Here is a 16,663-nt window from a genome sequence, read left to right on the forward strand (position 1 = left end):
TGTAAACCGCTTAGAGAGGGCTGAAAGCCCTATGAAGCGGTATATAAGTCTAACTGCTATTGCTATTTGTACCCATTTCCCACAGAAAACAAAACACCGGGGGCCACAAAATCTTGGTGTGCATGGCCAACTCGATGTCACTCACTCCTGAGTCACATGACACCCCGCAGCCACACCTGCCAAGGTGGCGCAGTGGTTAGGGGGCAGTACTGCAGGCCACTTCAGCTGACTGTTTTATTTATTTATTTTTTTCTTATTCCACATGTGAATTTTTTTTTTTCAAAATCAAAGATTCTTTTATTACATTTTCATTTTCCTTTATACAATCACTTAAATACTGTGCAGTTAAAAAAAAGAAGCAATAAACAACTCATAACACTTCTATCCTACATACACCCTTCCTTCTACCCCTTCAACTTTCATTTCTCCCTTCCAACAATCCCCTCTTCTACTTCCCCTCCCCCTCAGCCATTCCTTTCTCCCCTTCCCACCATCTCACCCTCCTTACATTCCCTTCTCACTCCCTCTTAATTCCCCCCTCTTCTTTCCCTCTACACCTCGCTTCGGTGTATTTCTAGTATTCATTGGTCTATTTGTTTTGTACTAAAACAAAAGAAAAATAAAAGGAAAAGAAAGAAGAAAAGAAAAAAAGGAAAAAAAAGCAACAGTATCCAAGTGCATTCATTGTTCTGAAAATTGAGTCTATATTTCCACCCTCCCCCCCACCCACCCCCTGAACCCCCCTCCCTGACCCCCTTCCGACTTCCCAGGTCCCATTCCCGGCATCGTTTTTTATCAAGCAAAGTCTGGAGTATATTGAAACCAAATAGATTAGAAGTTACAAAATAATAAAAATAATAAAAAATAAAGAACAAAAAAGAAAAGAATAATAAAAAGAAAAAAAGGGGGGGGAACCCCCCCCCCAAGAAAGATAAGTCAATATACTCTCTAACATTAAACTCAGCTTCTCATTATTTTTAAAATCTTAAATAATGTCTTTACCTGCTTCCGCATATAAATTCTATACCTCCCATCCTGCCTTTACCCGTGTCCGCATATATATTTTATCCTCATCCATTGCTCCTCTCATATTTACTCCACCCTCTCCAGATAATCTTTCTTAACCTTGTATTCAAATAACAATTTATACAAAAATCAGCTTACATTCTGGATCAAGATAATCTAATTGAACTTTCACTACCCTTGCATCTACCCCACGCACCCGACTCCATTCATCCCAAACCACAATCCAAGAAAACTATGATCTCCGCTCTCCTCGCCCCAAAGAATAGATCATGCGCAGTTTAAATTAAGATTCAAACAAGTCTTATATAAGTCCCATACAATATATGTCCAAATTCAGCACCGCTTCTTTCAGTCTCAATATCTCTTCATCGGTATACAGCTTTGTCATTTTATACCAGACAGGAGTCCTGAAATTTTATTCAAATTAAAAATTTAAGAAGTATTTTAAAGGCATAGCTGGATCTTTATTCTTTACTCTTCTGCCCTTCCGGAAAGGGAAAGCAACACCCTCCGCCTTGTAGCCACGTGTCCCGCTGCTTATCTTCTCCTTCTCCTTGTCTTTCTCCAAGTCCGGGTGAATCAGGAAGTCCCGCCTTCAGAGTTTTGTAGTAAAAATCTCGGGCTTCGCAAACAGAATTGAGACGATATTTTTGGTTCTCAAATGTGACTGTGATACCAGATGGCACTTCCCATTTATATTGTATCTGAGAATCTCTGAGTTTTTCAGTTAAGAAAGTGTAGTCTCTCCTTGCTCTTAATATTTGAGATGGTATTTCTTTAAAAACAATCAAGTCCTGTCCATCGATTCGCAGCCTGTTATTGTAGAACTTCTGTATTATCGCATTTCTGGATTCTCTTGTGGTGAAATATATAATTATGTCCCTCGGAAGCTGTCGTTGTTTTGCTACACACGAGTTCTGGCGATAAGGTTTTTGAATCTGCCAATCAAAGTTAAATCCCGGACTTCCCACCGAACGTCTGAAAGCTTCCAAAAAGGTCTGTTTCAAATTCTCCTGTTCCTTTTCACGCAATCCTCTGACTCTTATTGCAAACGCAGTCTTATTGTAATTTATCATAACGAGTTGTTTTTGAGCATTTTCAACTTCCTGTTGTAACGTTTGAATTTTAGATGTCAAATTAGAATTAGTTTTTTCCAAAAGTTCCAATTTGTCCTCCATTTCAGAAACATAGCCTGTCATAACAGTCATAACTCTGATCGTATCTTCCCTTGTTTGAGCAATCTTGGCGTCCAGTTTATCATATAAGTCCGATAAAAGTTGTTTAATTTCCTGTCTGAACTCTTTAAGGGTTTCAAAAAGAAATTCTTGCGTTAAGAGATCTCCAGTAGAGGGCGTGGGAGGCAAGGGCAGCGATTTTGTAACAATTTCTTGAGATGTATTATTAAGGAAACGCTTAGACTGCTTCGATTTGGGAGCCATTATAAAAAAACGCACAAACAAACAAAGTCTCTGCTCCCCTCGGTTTTAAATGGGATACTATTTATAGACTTTTAACAGTTAATAAGGAGAAGTCTTCAGGAGAATAGAACTGATTGAGTGTGTCATATATCAAACGCAGAAGCTATAAAATCGCCATCTTGTAACGCAGCTGGATAAGAAAGCCTTTTACAAAATTGAAGCTGGTATTTTGAATAGTAATAAGAAAAAAATTTACAACTTCAAGTTAATATTTGGTTTTGAAGCCATTTCAAAATTTATCTGCCTGCAGTTAATAAAACTCTATTGCCTGAATATGCAGCTTTAAGTAAAGAGGCTGAGTTCCCCTTTTATTTTGAAGTTAAGGCTTGGCAAAACTTTCAGTGAGTAAACATTGTAACAAGACCGTTCAGCAGATTCATCACCATTTAACTTCCAGATAAGCAAAGTTAATGAAGGAGTAACATTCTTGTAGAAATAAAGCTAATTAAAAAGCTTCTGCTGGCCTATTGTGAAACCAAAACATATGATAAGCAATCTCTTTTGTTTTGAATTCTTGTGAATTCTTGTGAGGATTAACAAAAAGTGTTCATTATTACCGGAGAAACCAGCCTGCTCGGCGCCATTTTAAAAGCCTCTAAGTAAATAATTTTTCGGAGCAGAAAAAGAAAAGAAGCTAAAATGTTGATAAACAATTATTGTGCACGGAAATGGATTCAGCTCGTGATAAGATTAAATCAAACAAAACTTTGAACTGAGTGGGGGAGACCTACTTTGTCCTGCACAAGGCAGTTTGAAGTTCCCAGCACGGACAGCCGTTCTGCCTTGGGCTAGCCCCCCTTTCCCTGCAAGCACAAAAGCTGCAAAAATCGAAGAGCATTTGCCAGCAAAACAGTTTCTTCTTTCCTTCTTGCCTGAAGGATAAGAAAACCTGATAAGACGTCAGATGGAAGATCCTCTAAACAGGTACGTAGCCAGGAATTCGGAGGCAGCTGATTTTTTGCTGCCACCACCAGCAGGCTCCTCCCAGGAAGTCCTCCACTTCAGCTGACTGTTATCTGCAGTTCAGCGGTTCAAATCTCACCAGCTCAAGGTTGACTCAGCCTTCCATCCTTCCGAGGTGGGTAAAATGAGGACCCGGATTGTTGTTGGGGGCAATATGCTGACTCTGTAAACCACTTAGAGAGGGCTGAAAGCCCTATGAAGCAGTATATAAGTCTAACTGCTATTGCTACCTACCCAGGTTTTGTGGCTATGTTCTTTTCCTGTGGGAAGCAGTTCTCTCTCTCCCCCCCCCTCTCTCCATTTCTTTCTCCCTCTCTCTTTCTCCCTCTCCCTCCATCTCAGTTAGGGCTAGGGCTAGGGCTAGGACTAGGGATGACATGATGGCAGCCTTCCTATATCTAACTAAACTGCAGTCCCAGACAAGAGGGGGTTGGCCTATTCTTCAAAGCACCTGACTTTAGGACACAAAGCAATGGATTGAAGCTTATCAAAGAGAGATTCATCCTAGAACTAAGGAGAAATTTCCTGACCGTGAGAACAATTAACCAGAACAACGGCTTGCCTCCAGAAGTTGTGGGTGCTCCATCGCTGGAGGTTTTTTAAGAAGAGACTGGACAACCTTTGGTCTGGAATAGTATAGGATCTCCTGTTGAGCAAGGGATTGGACTAGAAAACCTCCAAAGTCCCTTCCAACTGTGCTGCTGTGCATTCTGCATTGCGTAAGATGACTCGGGGATTGTGGAAGTCTTTGCAAGCTGAACCAATTCATTTAAGATTTGGTGTTTTCTGGAGGATGGACAACAAAGACAGGTTTGAAGCACATTTCAGAGCTTCAGGATGGGTGGCTTCCCTTGATGGAAGTCCTGTCTCTGCCCCCTATTTGGGATTCCCCAATCTCTTCTAAAGAGGAAATATGGCTTTGCCACTCCCTCAGATAATCATTGCTATCCCCTCTTCTGTCCCCTATAGAGAAAGAAGGCCAGCAAGGAAATGGTGACACTAAGTAGAATGCCAATCTTTCACTTCATTGTTGGTCAACTGGGAGCTCTCTCCACCTTCAAGGAACAGCTGTGATGGACTGTGGCTTGGAATTGCTGCAGGAGCTAAGATGGGCAAAGGTAGCAAAACTATGTCTCTACTGTGATCTGTATGGCTTTTTTCCTTCTTGCACCATCCCAGTCAATCCTCAGTAACTTTTAGTTGTCACTGTTAAGACTTGAAACTGAAACCATTGGCATTCAATTCTTGTGCTCTTATATGAGGCCAGGGATGGGCAGGTTCGAACCTGTGTGCATCTTCCACACCTTTTTCTACAGTTTCTCCTTAAGTGATGACTTCAATGCAACCAATAAGAGGCCTTCTGGACACTGTTCACTGGGAAAGAAAGGCAAAAGGGTGTTGGTTGTGTTCTGCATAGGATTAATCTAGTAGACAGTTTTGGTTCCACCCCCTTGGAGGAGGTTATCTTGGCCTTTGAACAATATGACATCAGACATCCTCAGTTGAGAAGAGAATCCTGCCTTTAATTTATGGCAGTTCTTGAGTGGAAAACTCTTAAGACAGGGGTGTCAAACTTGATTTCATTGAGGGCCACATTAGGGTTGGGTTTGACCTTGGGGGGGGCAATGTGGGCATGGTCAGCTCAACGGCACTTTTGTCAGAGGCACCTGTGGTGACCTGAGCATTCTGCCAGCAAAAACGGGCTCCTGAGCTCCGTTTTCACCTGCTGTTGATTCGGACAGTGAGGAGGTTGGGGAGGGACATGGGCCAGTCCTGGAGTCTGGGGAAGGCTCTGATGAGGGCTCTGTGTTGGAGGCGGAGAGGGGGCCAAGGCCATCTGACAGTTATCAGCTGCCTTCAGAGCCAGACATCAGTGAGGCAGACAAACAGCTGGAGCCTGTTCCCAGTGTGCGCATGCACAGAGTTGCCAGGCGAATGGAACAGCTAAACAACAGGAATCGACTTGGGAGTAAGGCCACAGGTGGACGATGAATGGCTCCTCCCATAGGGAATAAAAGAGGAGCAAAGGGGGAGTGGAGTTTGCAGGAGACCATTAGTTCGCTTCATTGGTTCCTGACTCTCTGAGACTCCTTGCCAAGTTTTGCAGATATTGGTCTGTCAGCTCTCCAAGCCAGATAAGGACTGTAAATCCTCCCTTGAAAGGCTTTGCTAGATAGGAATGAGAGGAATTCACAGTAACTTAGTGAAAAGTGTTTTTCATTAAGGACAAGGAGTCTGCTTTGTGGTTTGTGGAAGCCTAGGTCAGAACAGACAGGGGTGTCAAACTTGATTTCATTGAGGGCATTAGGGTTGCGTTTGACCTTGAGGGGCCAAGATGGGCATGGCCAGCTCAACCTCACTCTTGTCAGGGGTGCCTGTTGTGGCCTGAGAGCTCTGCCAGTGAAAATGGGCTCACAAGCTCTGTTTTGGCCTGCAATAGCCTCCTGCAATCCTCTGCCAGTGAAAACAGACCTTGGAAGGGCCATCCGTGGCCCTCACGAGCTCCATTTTTGTTGGCAGAGGCACCATGGGCCAGTTCTCTGTTTCCAGGATGACCCCACGGGCCAGATCTAAGCACCCCATGGGCCAGATCCAGCCCCTGGGCCTTGAGTTTGACACCTCTGCTCTTAAGAAATCCCTGGGCTATAGACTAAACTGAAAGTAAAGTAAAATAATCCCAAAAGAAAGCAGTGTCATTAAGTGTTGGCTTGATGGTCAACAAAATGGTATGAATCAGTCTGTGACATCCATAGGAACTGAGCTTAACTCAAGGAAGATTGCTCGCTAAAGAGCCAGTTGGTTAAGGTTACGGTGCTGGCCTAGAAACCAGGAGGCTGTAAGTTCTAGTCCCGTGATCGCAAACCTATGTCACGTGTGCCAGAGGTGGCACATGGAGCCCTCTCCGCTAGCACGTGCACAGTTGGCCCAGGTCAGATCTCCATGGGATTTCTTTCCTGAGCTTCTTTTCCCTTGCAAACAACAAAATAAGAATCTCACGAAAGAAAAAGATCTTACCTCTTGCTGCGCTGCCGGTGTTGGGCGTGACCCGTCAAAACCGTGCTCGACTAAGCCGCGCCCGATTAAACCGCGTTGCTGACGTTATCAACAGGGCGGCAACAGCCAGTGCGGAGAAGGAAGGGCGCTTTAAATAGCGCTTTGAAAGCAAGCCGATTCAACTTAAGGTAAGGGTTAGGTTTAGGGTTAGCTTTAGGGTTAGGTTAAGGGTTAGGGTTAGGTTTAGGTTTAGGGTTAGGTTAAGGGTTAGGATTAGGGTTAGGGTTAGGTTAAGGGTTAGGTTTAGGGTTAGGTTTAGGTTTAGGGGGGTTAGGTTTAGATTTAGGGGTTAATTTTAGGTTTAGGGTTTACAGCGTGCTTCTGTCTCTGCGCTGTTGTCGCCCTGTTGATGACGTCAGCGACGCGGTTTAGTCGGGCGCGGTTTAGTGGTGGAACCGGTGTTGGGATGCCCCCCCTCTCGGGTCTCCCGTCTTCAGGTCTCTGCTGCGCCACTCGATGTCTAAAAGGCTTGCCATCACTGTTCTAGTCCTACCTTAGGTATGAAATAGACCTAGGGCAGCGGTTCTAAACCTGTGGTTCTCAACCCTTTGGGGGTCGAACGACCCTTTCACAGGGATCACCTAAGACCAATGGAAAATTGCTAAATTACAGTTATGAAGTAGCAATGAAAATAATTTTATGGTTGGGGGTCACAACATGAGGAACTGTATTAAAGGGTCGTGGCATTGGGAAGGTTGACAACCACTGACCTAGGGTGACTTTGGGTCAGTCACTCTCTCTCTCACCCCAACTCAATTCATAGGGTTGCCGTTGTGGGCAAAATAGGGTGAAGGAATATTAGGTATGTGCACCGCCTTGAGTTATTTATAAAAATAATAAAGATGGGATATAATAAATACTTAAACTAAATTAAAAGAAGTGAACTGGAAAGTTTTAGCTTTCCTGGTTTTCCCAAGAGGTCACTCCTAGCTTCCAGGGTTGGGTTACTCCTTTGCTTTTTAAAAAGAACGTAATATCTGAATCTCGACCTTCTGAATCTATCTTGCCAGCCAGAAATTGTGGTCATGTGAGGCCTTCTAATCCTTAAATCCACTTCGTTTCTGATAAGGAGAGTGAATCAAGGAAGATAGGAACCACCTCTTACTCTAAAGTCCAGATTAAAATGCAAAGGTGGGGAGTAGGGAGTGTTTGCCTTATTTTAAAAAAGAGCTGCCGGGTTCTGTATGGATCGGTCCCAGCCCACAAGCAGTAGGCTGCTTTGAAGCACCAGGATGAGACACTGCCATGAAAGCTTGCCTGTTTAATTAGGAGCTGGGTGTATCAGTCCTCTAGGATGACTAATGCTGTATGCATGTAAGGTGCCCTTCAGCTACATATTCCTGAAACAGCTGACCAAGCCTAGCAGCTGTATCTTTAAAGGTGCAGTGTATACTTTTTTAAAAAAAATATATGCTTGTTTTACATTAAAACTGCAATAACTTTCTCTCTGCTGGAACAATGTTGCAGTCGGATATAACTGGCATTCCAAGGGACAAAACCAAATATATATTTTTAATTAGAAAATATCCAACTCTCTTTCGGGTTACGGTGGCATGTAAACGCAGCCTTGCATGCCATACCTGGATTTATGCACCCTGCACATCAGAAAATGTGGTGGAGGAATCCATGGTGTCTTGCACACATTGCCCATGGTAAGAAGTGGGTCTCCTTAGCCACCAGGCCAGATCTAAACTGAAACCAGTGTCCTTTTCTGGACTTGCTCCTTTCAAGCCAAGAACAACACAAGTTTGGAACAAGTTTAGAATTTTCCCCTACCTTAAGACTATCAGGGAAGACTCGGTTTAGACTTTTGGATAGGGAGGATGGGAATTGTAGTTCAAAATATTTCAATTGGAGCAGAGTATTATATATCAAACCAATGTATCTCAACTTCAGCCCCCTGAAGATGCATAGACTGCAATTCCCAGAATTCCTGTTGCTGGCTGGGGAATTCTGGGAATTAAAGTCCACACATCTTCAAGGGGCTGCGGTTGAGAAATGCTGTTCAACAACAAATTTATTTCTAAGGGCAAAATGAATACAGGCAGTCCTTGACTTACAACCACAATTGAGCCCATAACTTCCGTTGCTAAGTGAGACCTTTGTTAAATGAATTTTGCCTCATTTTACAACCCTTTCTTGCCACAGTTGTTAAGTGAATCACTGCAGTTAATAACATGGTTGTTAAGTGAAGCTGGCTTCCCCATTGACTTTGTCAGAAGGTCACAACGTGGGGAATCCCATGACCCTCGGGGCACTGCAACCGTCATAAGTATGAGTCAGTTGCCAAGAATCTGAATTTTCATCATGTGACCATGGAAATGCCGCAATGGTCAGAAGTGTGAAAAATGATCGTAAGTCACTTTTTTCAGTGGCGCTGTAACTTTGAACGGACGCTAAATGAACTGTTGTAAATCAAGGACTACCTGTGCCAGGATACCTGCCAATGGCCATGCTGGTGGTGGGATTCTGGGAGTTGGAGTCAAATATCTTAAAACGACTCAGGTTGAGAAACAGTCATGGTCAGTAATGACCATTGTTGTAATGACCTGTAATGATGACCATTACCACTACAGTCATGATGGTTGTTAAGTGTGAAAAACTTTTTCCAAGACCATTGTAATTTTGAGCGGTCACTAAACGAACTGTTGTAAATCGAGGACTACCAGTATTGGCCCAAGGTCATCGTTTGGAAGGGAAGGACCAGCAGGCTTGGGGATGGGGGGGGGAGGAGGAGAAATCCCCCCCAAATGGCAAAAATATTGGGAAAGACACGTGAGAGGGGAACCCCAAGAACCACACACAACACACACACATGCATTAAACACACAAACACACACACACACTTCTGCGCCGGCAGCTCCTCGGATTAAGGTCCGAAGCTGGCGCGGACGGACCCACCAAAGCGTCGTCCTGGGCGGCCGAGTCATTCCCATCCCGGGCAGGGGAAAAGAGAGAGAGAGAGAGAGAGAGTGAGAGAGGCCGTCGGAGCAGGTGATCCCGCCCGGCAAGAGGCGGAGAGCGCCCGCCCTTTGCTCGTCTGGCTGCCCTCGGTAGAGAAGGCGGGCCGTTGGACTTCCCAAAGCAGACCGGGCGGCGGCTGGAGAATCAACTTGGGCAGAGAAAGGGGGAAGGCGGCGCAGCAGCGGACCAGCCAGCCAGCCAGCCAGCCAGCAACCGGGTTCACCCCGACTATGGCAGGCGAGCTGGAGGCTCCCGAGGCCGGCGGAGGTTGAAGCGCGGAGCCGGGGCTCGGCCAGCAGCAACAGCAGCAGCAGGAGGGGCGAGGCTCCCCCCTCCAGCCCAGCATCGGCATGGCTCGCTGGATCCCCACCAAGCGGGAGAAATATGGCGTGGGTGAGTCCCCGGGGGGCCCACTCTGAGCTCCCCCTCCCCAAACACCGCACGCCTCCCTGTTTCCCACGTGCAGGATGCGTGTCGCCGGCCCGTCCCTTTGCCCGGAACTTTCCCATGCAGTCCAGAGATTGCGGGGCGGATCTCTCTCTCTCTCTCTCTCTCTCCTTCCTCCCATCAGCTCGCTTCTTTCTGTTCCTTTTCTGTCCTCCTTCCTGCTTGGCCCGGAGAGGCTTCACTGACTCCCGCTCTGATATATTCGGGCGCCGGAAAGATCCCGCCGGTTTTCTGGTGCGAAGCCCAATCGGTTCGCAGCCGGGGAGTGGGAAACGAGACCCCACCCTCCGATGCTTTTTTTCGGCGGTAGGGGGAAAAACGCCTTTTCTCTCCCTCCTTCTTTCCGCAGCCTCTTTTTTTTCCTCAACTTTGCCAAACCACCTTCCAGACGGGCAGGGCTCCCTGTTCCCATTATCCCCAGCCAGGAGGTAGAGAGACATGGGAATTGGAGGGAGTGAACAGTAACAGAGTTGGAAGGGACCTTGGAGGTCATCTAGTCCAGCCCTCTGCTCACGCAGGATGCCTATACTAGGGATTCCAATCGCCCAACCTGGGCTGGTTAGTTATCCTTTAAGGTTCTTTTGATCTGTTGCATAGCTCAGATGGGGTGGGGGTGGGGGAAAATAGATGCTTTTGTCCATAGAGGAGAATATTTGTAGCTCAGGGTTAAAATTAGGGGGTCCTTGGTGCTCTCTGAACTTGGTTGTTTTCTTGCACTTTATCCAAACTAGGTAACATCATCAGTCTTTGAAGGGCTGTATAAGATAAAATCATATGCAGCCTCACCGTTTCTGTGGCCTGCTTTGCTGTGCATGTCTTTTGCTTTTGCAAATAATTATGTTGTTATACATTGCAACATATATACTGATGATGTTACCTAGTTGGGTAATGAAACATCTGCAAGCAAACAAGCCCAGAGACCACAAGGACCCCACAGATCGTTTTGTTTTCCTTCTTACCCCCACCCAACCCCCTACCCCACCCCATGGGATTTTTAGTGCCAGGGAGCTTGTGAGTCACCTTTGGGACTGCAAAGAGAGAAAACAAAGGCTGGGGGTTTGGAATATTGTTTGCCATGGCTTAATTAACCTCCAATACAGCCCGATGGGAGGCACTGAAAGGCTGTCAGCCTCAGCCGTAAATATTCAGTTACATCAGATTAATTAATGGGGAGTGCAGAGGTGCGCTAGTTTGGGGAGGGGGGGTTGATGTGAAAGGTTATGTACTCAAACAATGGACCCTTCACTTTGGTGCCATGCACAAGGCCATCTCAAGTGATCCATCAGAATTTAAATGCTGTTTTTCTCCATAAGCCATTTTAGCAGGATAACAAAGGGAAGTTGAGGTCTTGAGGTCTTCTAGTCCATCCCAAGCAGGAAACCCTATATACCATTTCAGACAAATGGTGGCTCAATCTTTTCTTCAAAACCTCCAGTATTGGAGCACCCACAACTTCTTGGGGAAAAAGCCATTCCACCGATAAATTATTGTAACTGTCAGTAAAATTCTCCTTAGAGAATTCTCCTACGATGAGCCGTAGTTATCTTGTGTTTTCCCAGAACTCAGGGTCACTTTTAGCCCAAACAAGACCTGGAAACTCCTCCTCCTCCTCCTATTTTTCTTTTACCATCACATTAACTTTATTATATCTGTCCTTTTCTTCTGAGAGCTGATGACTTGGAAATCAAGGTGGACAACAACTCAAGGCAGTTAGGCAAAAGTGAAGAAGATGTAACAGATTAACAGAGTTGAAAGGGACCTTATAGGTCATCTAGTCCAACCCCCCCCACACACACACACTCAAGCAAGAGACCCTACACCATTTCTGACAAATGGCAGTCCAATCCAGTCCAGTGTGACGCCTTCTGGTTTGTTCCTCAAGTAAAAGATCGTGGGCCTTAGGAGCAGTTTCCAAGCCAGTAGCAGCTACTCATTAATGACTGAGATATTTGCAATGTCGGGAGCTCTTTGATTCACACATCGTGTAAAATAATTCCACTGAAAATCATAAGTAGGCCTGAAGCTGAATATTTCCCCCACCAAATGTTTTGTTTCCTCATGTTTTTAGGAAGCCTGAATTCAGGTTCATAATAACTCACACTTGCTACCTGAGGTTGAAGAGCATTTGCTCTTCTCCAGCCTGATCAACCTTAAAGGGTTACAGAGAGTTGGAGTAGCTATTTTTTTGCTATGGTTGTTAAGTGAATCACATGTTTGTTAAGTGAATCACATGTTTGTTAAGTGAATCCAGTTTCCGCCATTAACTTTGCTTGTCGGAAGTCTACTAAGATTGTAAACGGCTGGTTGCAAGCATTGTAAATATATGATGGTTGCCAAGCACCCAAATATTGATCATGTGACCATGGGGGATGTTGCAACAGTTGTAAGTGTGAGGACTGGTTGTAAAGTTCCTTTTTTAAAAACCGCTACCGTTACTTCAGACAGTTGCTAAACATATAGTAGCTGCAAATTGAAAATTGCCTTCAAGGGACTGGAGGCTAAAACATATAAAGAACAGTTGCTGGAATTGAGTATGTCTAGTCTAATGAAAAAAAGGACTAAGAGTGACATGATAATAGTGTTCCAATATCTCAGGGGTTGCCACAAAGAAGAGGGAGTCAAGCTATTCTCCAGAGCATCTGAAGGCAAGATAAGAAGCAATGGGTGGAAATTAATCAAGGAGAGAAGCAACCTAGAACTAAGGAGAAATTTTCAGACAGAACAATTAACCAGTGGAACAACTTGCCTCCAGAAGTTGTGGGAAGCTTTTAAGAAGTGATTGGACAACCATTTGTTTGGAACGATATATGATTTCCTACCTGAGGAGGGGATTGGATTAGAACACCTCCAAGGTCCTTTCCAAGTCTGTTATTCTGTTACCTGTATTTTAGTCTCTTTTTCCAGCATACAGTCACGAGTGCTTAACATTCTGTTTATGAAACTTTCAGTCCTATTGATATTTTTCCCAGCACTGGAACTATCCTTTGATTTCTATGGATCTTAGGGGGAAAAAACCATATCTTTTAACCTGTATAGATTTTTGGATGGCTTCACTTAGTGCAGGGGTGTCTAACCTTGGCAACTTTCAGATTTGCGAACTTCAACTCCCAGAATTCCCCAGGCAGGCAGGCAGGCAAATAGGATGGATGGATGGATGGATGGATGGAAAATTATGGGAGTTGAAATCCACAAGACTCCCTTGACTTAGTATATCTTTTTCTTCCTAGAGAATACTCATGACAACATCTTTAGTTAATTGATTCAAGAAATGACATAAAATGTATGTTCTATTGCTGTTATCTTGATCTGAAAATTTTAGAATAATATTTCTGGAAATTTGTATTTTGATTATTTGTCTCAGAATATATTAGCGTTACATAGAAAATGTGGGTCTTCGGTGAGCTGTTTAGGAAATTCCCCATTAAAACTGTTGTTTCCAACAAAACGTTTGCACTTCTGCAATTCTTGGATTTTCCCACAGAGCTGCTACTTGCATTTCCTCCTTGTATGTGAGCTGGTGCTTACTTAGCTGCAAAGAAGCAATATAGCATGTACCATTTGTATACCCAAAGCAGAAGAAAGGTTGAGTTGCATGGGGAATTGGAAAAAGGGAATATCATTCTGGAATTCTGAGACATCCAATGAGTGACCAGATCAAAAGTAGTTTGGGGTCATAACATGAATTCAGTTGGGTAACTTATTACCACAAAATATCTGATGACATAATACAATACAATACAATACAATAGCAGAGTTGGAAGGGACCTTGGAGGTCTTCTAGTCCAACCCCCTGCCTAGGCAGGAAACCCTATACCATTTCAGACAAATGGCTATCCAACATCTTCTTAAAGACTTCCAGTGTTGGAACATTCACAACTACTGGAGGCAAACTGTTCCACTGATTAATTGTTCTAACTGTCAGGAAATTTCTCCTTAGTTCTAAGTTGCTTCTCTCCTTGATTAGTTTCCACCCATTGCTTCTTGTTCTGCCCTCAGGTGCTTTGGAGAATAGTTTGACTCCTTCTTCTTTGTGGCAACCCCTGAGATATTGGAACACTGCTATCATGTCTCCCTAGTCCTTCTTTTCCTTAAACTAGACATACCCAGTTCCTGCAACCGTTCTTCATATGTTTTAGCCTCCAGTTCCCTAATCAGCTTTGTTGCTTTTCTCTGCACTTTTAAGAAGAATTGTTGTATATTATTTGTAGCAAAAGACAGCTAACCAGTCAAGGTCAATAAAAGAATTAGAAAGTGGTAGCAATAATAGCCTTAAAAGGTTTTCAGACAAATGCTTGGTGATCTCGGTTAAGAGCAAGCATGTTGACTGGGTGAGTGGTAGATTCATTTTATGTCTTAATCTGGATGATTTAGCTTTGAGAGCTGTGTGTAACTACCTATTGCAGTTTGCAATCTGTGGTCTACAGTGTAGCAGGTTGTACATACCCAGACAATTCAGTAAAGCATGTTTAAGCAAATCATGGTTCCATAGATTGTTTGAATTGCATGGGGAAATAAAGAAGCAATAACTAATCATCTTCTTTTAAACATCCTGTAATCCCTTGTGGGGTAGAATCTTGGGCAACTGAATGAAGCTGAGTGTTTACTGGCTGGATGCCCTTCCTGTCGCCAATGCGGAGTTATATTCAGCATTGTGCCCACAGAGAGAAATATCTGCCTCTACCTAGGATTGAACTCACAGCCTCCTGTTTATGAGGTGAGATCTCCCCCTCTATGCCATCGCACCACTCAAAGAAGCAATAACTAATGAACGGTACAAATTACAGCCAATGCTTGCATGGATACAGGATATAGTCCTTGTTTTACAACAGTTCATTTAGTGACACTTCAAAGTTACAAAAGCATTTGGAAAAAATGAGTTTCCAGTCTGCTTAGTTGGTTGAATAACAGAAGTCCTTCTGAAATCCCTCCCTCCATTACTTGCCTCAGAAATACTATGAAAATTAGATTTTTTTAAAGTATCTGCTTAAAAATATGAATTATTTCTCCCCGGTTGTGAAATTTGGGACCAATTGAATCATAGGGTTTGAGTCAGGATCATGCTTACGGCAAACCCATTGAAATCAGCGTGGTGAATTAGTCATGGCTCATTGAGGTTCCATTGATTTTCAGTGAATACTAAATCTGAACCTCACATAAGGGAACTTTGAAAAAAGAGGAACTTTTTTTTATATATATATTTAACCATTACCTTAAATTAATGTAAGAACACAAAACAGTAAGAACACAAAACAGTGTATTTATATATTCTGAGATACAGTATAACTGAAATACAATATTATTCATATCCTCTAGTGATTAACTGATTGCAACCCCCTTTTAACTTTGGAGAAAATACTATCAAATTCAATGCAATTGCATCTCAATACATGTACACGGAGTCTCCGATTTAGGACCAAAAAGTCCAGCGGTATGCAATGGGGTCATTAAACAAGGCACATCTAATTTCGTGACCTTTATTGCAACAGTTATTAAGCAAATCCAGTTTCCCCTACTGACTTTGCTTGTCAGAAACAGCCTGGGAAGATGACAATCATGTGACCTCAGGACACCGAACTCATTGTGAACACATGTTGATTGCCAAGGATCCAAATTTTATGATTGTTGCAATGGGGTTTTTTGCAACCATTTTTTTTCCAGCACTCTTCAAATGGTTGTTAAACAAATGGTCTTCACTTGAGAACTACCTGTACATAAAACTGCAATCTGTGAGATCTCTTCCTCACTCAAAATTATAATGTCTTAATTATAAGAATAACAAAAAGTGAAAATATGAAATAGACGTTCTGTTAAATTCAGCTGAAATTTACAGTTGGCTGGGTACATGCTGCACACTAAACCAAAGAGAAGATAATTGTTTGATTGGCATAGTGTTGTTGTCCAAACAAATAAAACATATCCTAGATTAATGGAATTGACTAATTGTACAACATAGGCAGAGTTGCCACAAGACACTAAACTACAAGGTCATTTAAGCCTCACTTATATGTGTACAATAACCGTAGAGATTTTTCAGTATGTTTCAGTTATATTGAAAGTGTGTTATTTCTCAGTGCCTACTCTCCATCATTTTAAGTTGGGTGACTAATAGGGAATTTTGAGTGGGAACTCAGCGTCCCTTAGGGGGAAAAATGAAGTACCTAAGTATTTGCCCACATAACATACAGGAGGAAAGGTTAAAAGATTACATGCTGTCCTTTAAAATTGAGAGCAGACGGGAAGAGATAATCAGCTGCTTTTTGGACAGTCTTTGTATTCTTCTAGTTTTGATGATTGACCAAAAAAAGATGAGAAGTTTATTAAGCGTCCTATTACCATTTAATCTACTTCCCTCAGTGGGGGAAACAAATGGAAAATCCCATTTTTTTCTACCCTGGTGACACAAGACCCTGGTTAACATTTTTTTAGTGCGGCATCTGCAGTTATGTAGAAGTTCCCTGAAGATGGGCTCCAGAGCGAATCCGGAAGTTCGGAAGACAAAATCAACCCAGATTGGACCCTGCAATATAAACTAGTATCGTCATCTTCTTTTAATGACCCCATAATCCTTTGTGGGGTGGAGTCTGGGCAACTGAATGGAGCTAGCAGAGTGTTTACTGGCCAGATGGCCTTCCTGTCGCCAATGCGGAGTTTTGTTGCAATATGAACTAGTATGCAAGTGAGAAAACCTTTGTTTGCCTTGATCAATCTTTAAGTGAATAGTAGTCAAACAT

General features: G+C 43.3%; 1 protein-coding gene across 1 annotated transcript in view; it reads left to right on the forward strand.

The window, feature by feature from the left end:
• Nucleotides 1–9,617: 9,617 nt before the first annotated feature.
• The window catches only part of DOCK5 (dedicator of cytokinesis 5), a 143,888-nt gene continuing 136,842 nt past the window's right edge, over nt 9,618–16,663 (forward strand). The window contains exon 1 of the mRNA XM_032229966.1: nt 9,618–9,878. Coding sequence (XP_032085857.1) covers nt 9,836–9,878 — 43 coding nt within the window. The 5' untranslated portion in view covers nt 9,618–9,835. The remainder of the gene's footprint in view (nt 9,879–16,663) is intronic.

Source organism: Thamnophis elegans, chromosome 13 (assembly GCF_009769535.1).
Source record: "Thamnophis elegans isolate rThaEle1 chromosome 13, rThaEle1.pri, whole genome shotgun sequence".
Taxonomy (NCBI): Eukaryota; Metazoa; Chordata; class Lepidosauria; order Squamata; family Colubridae; genus Thamnophis; species Thamnophis elegans.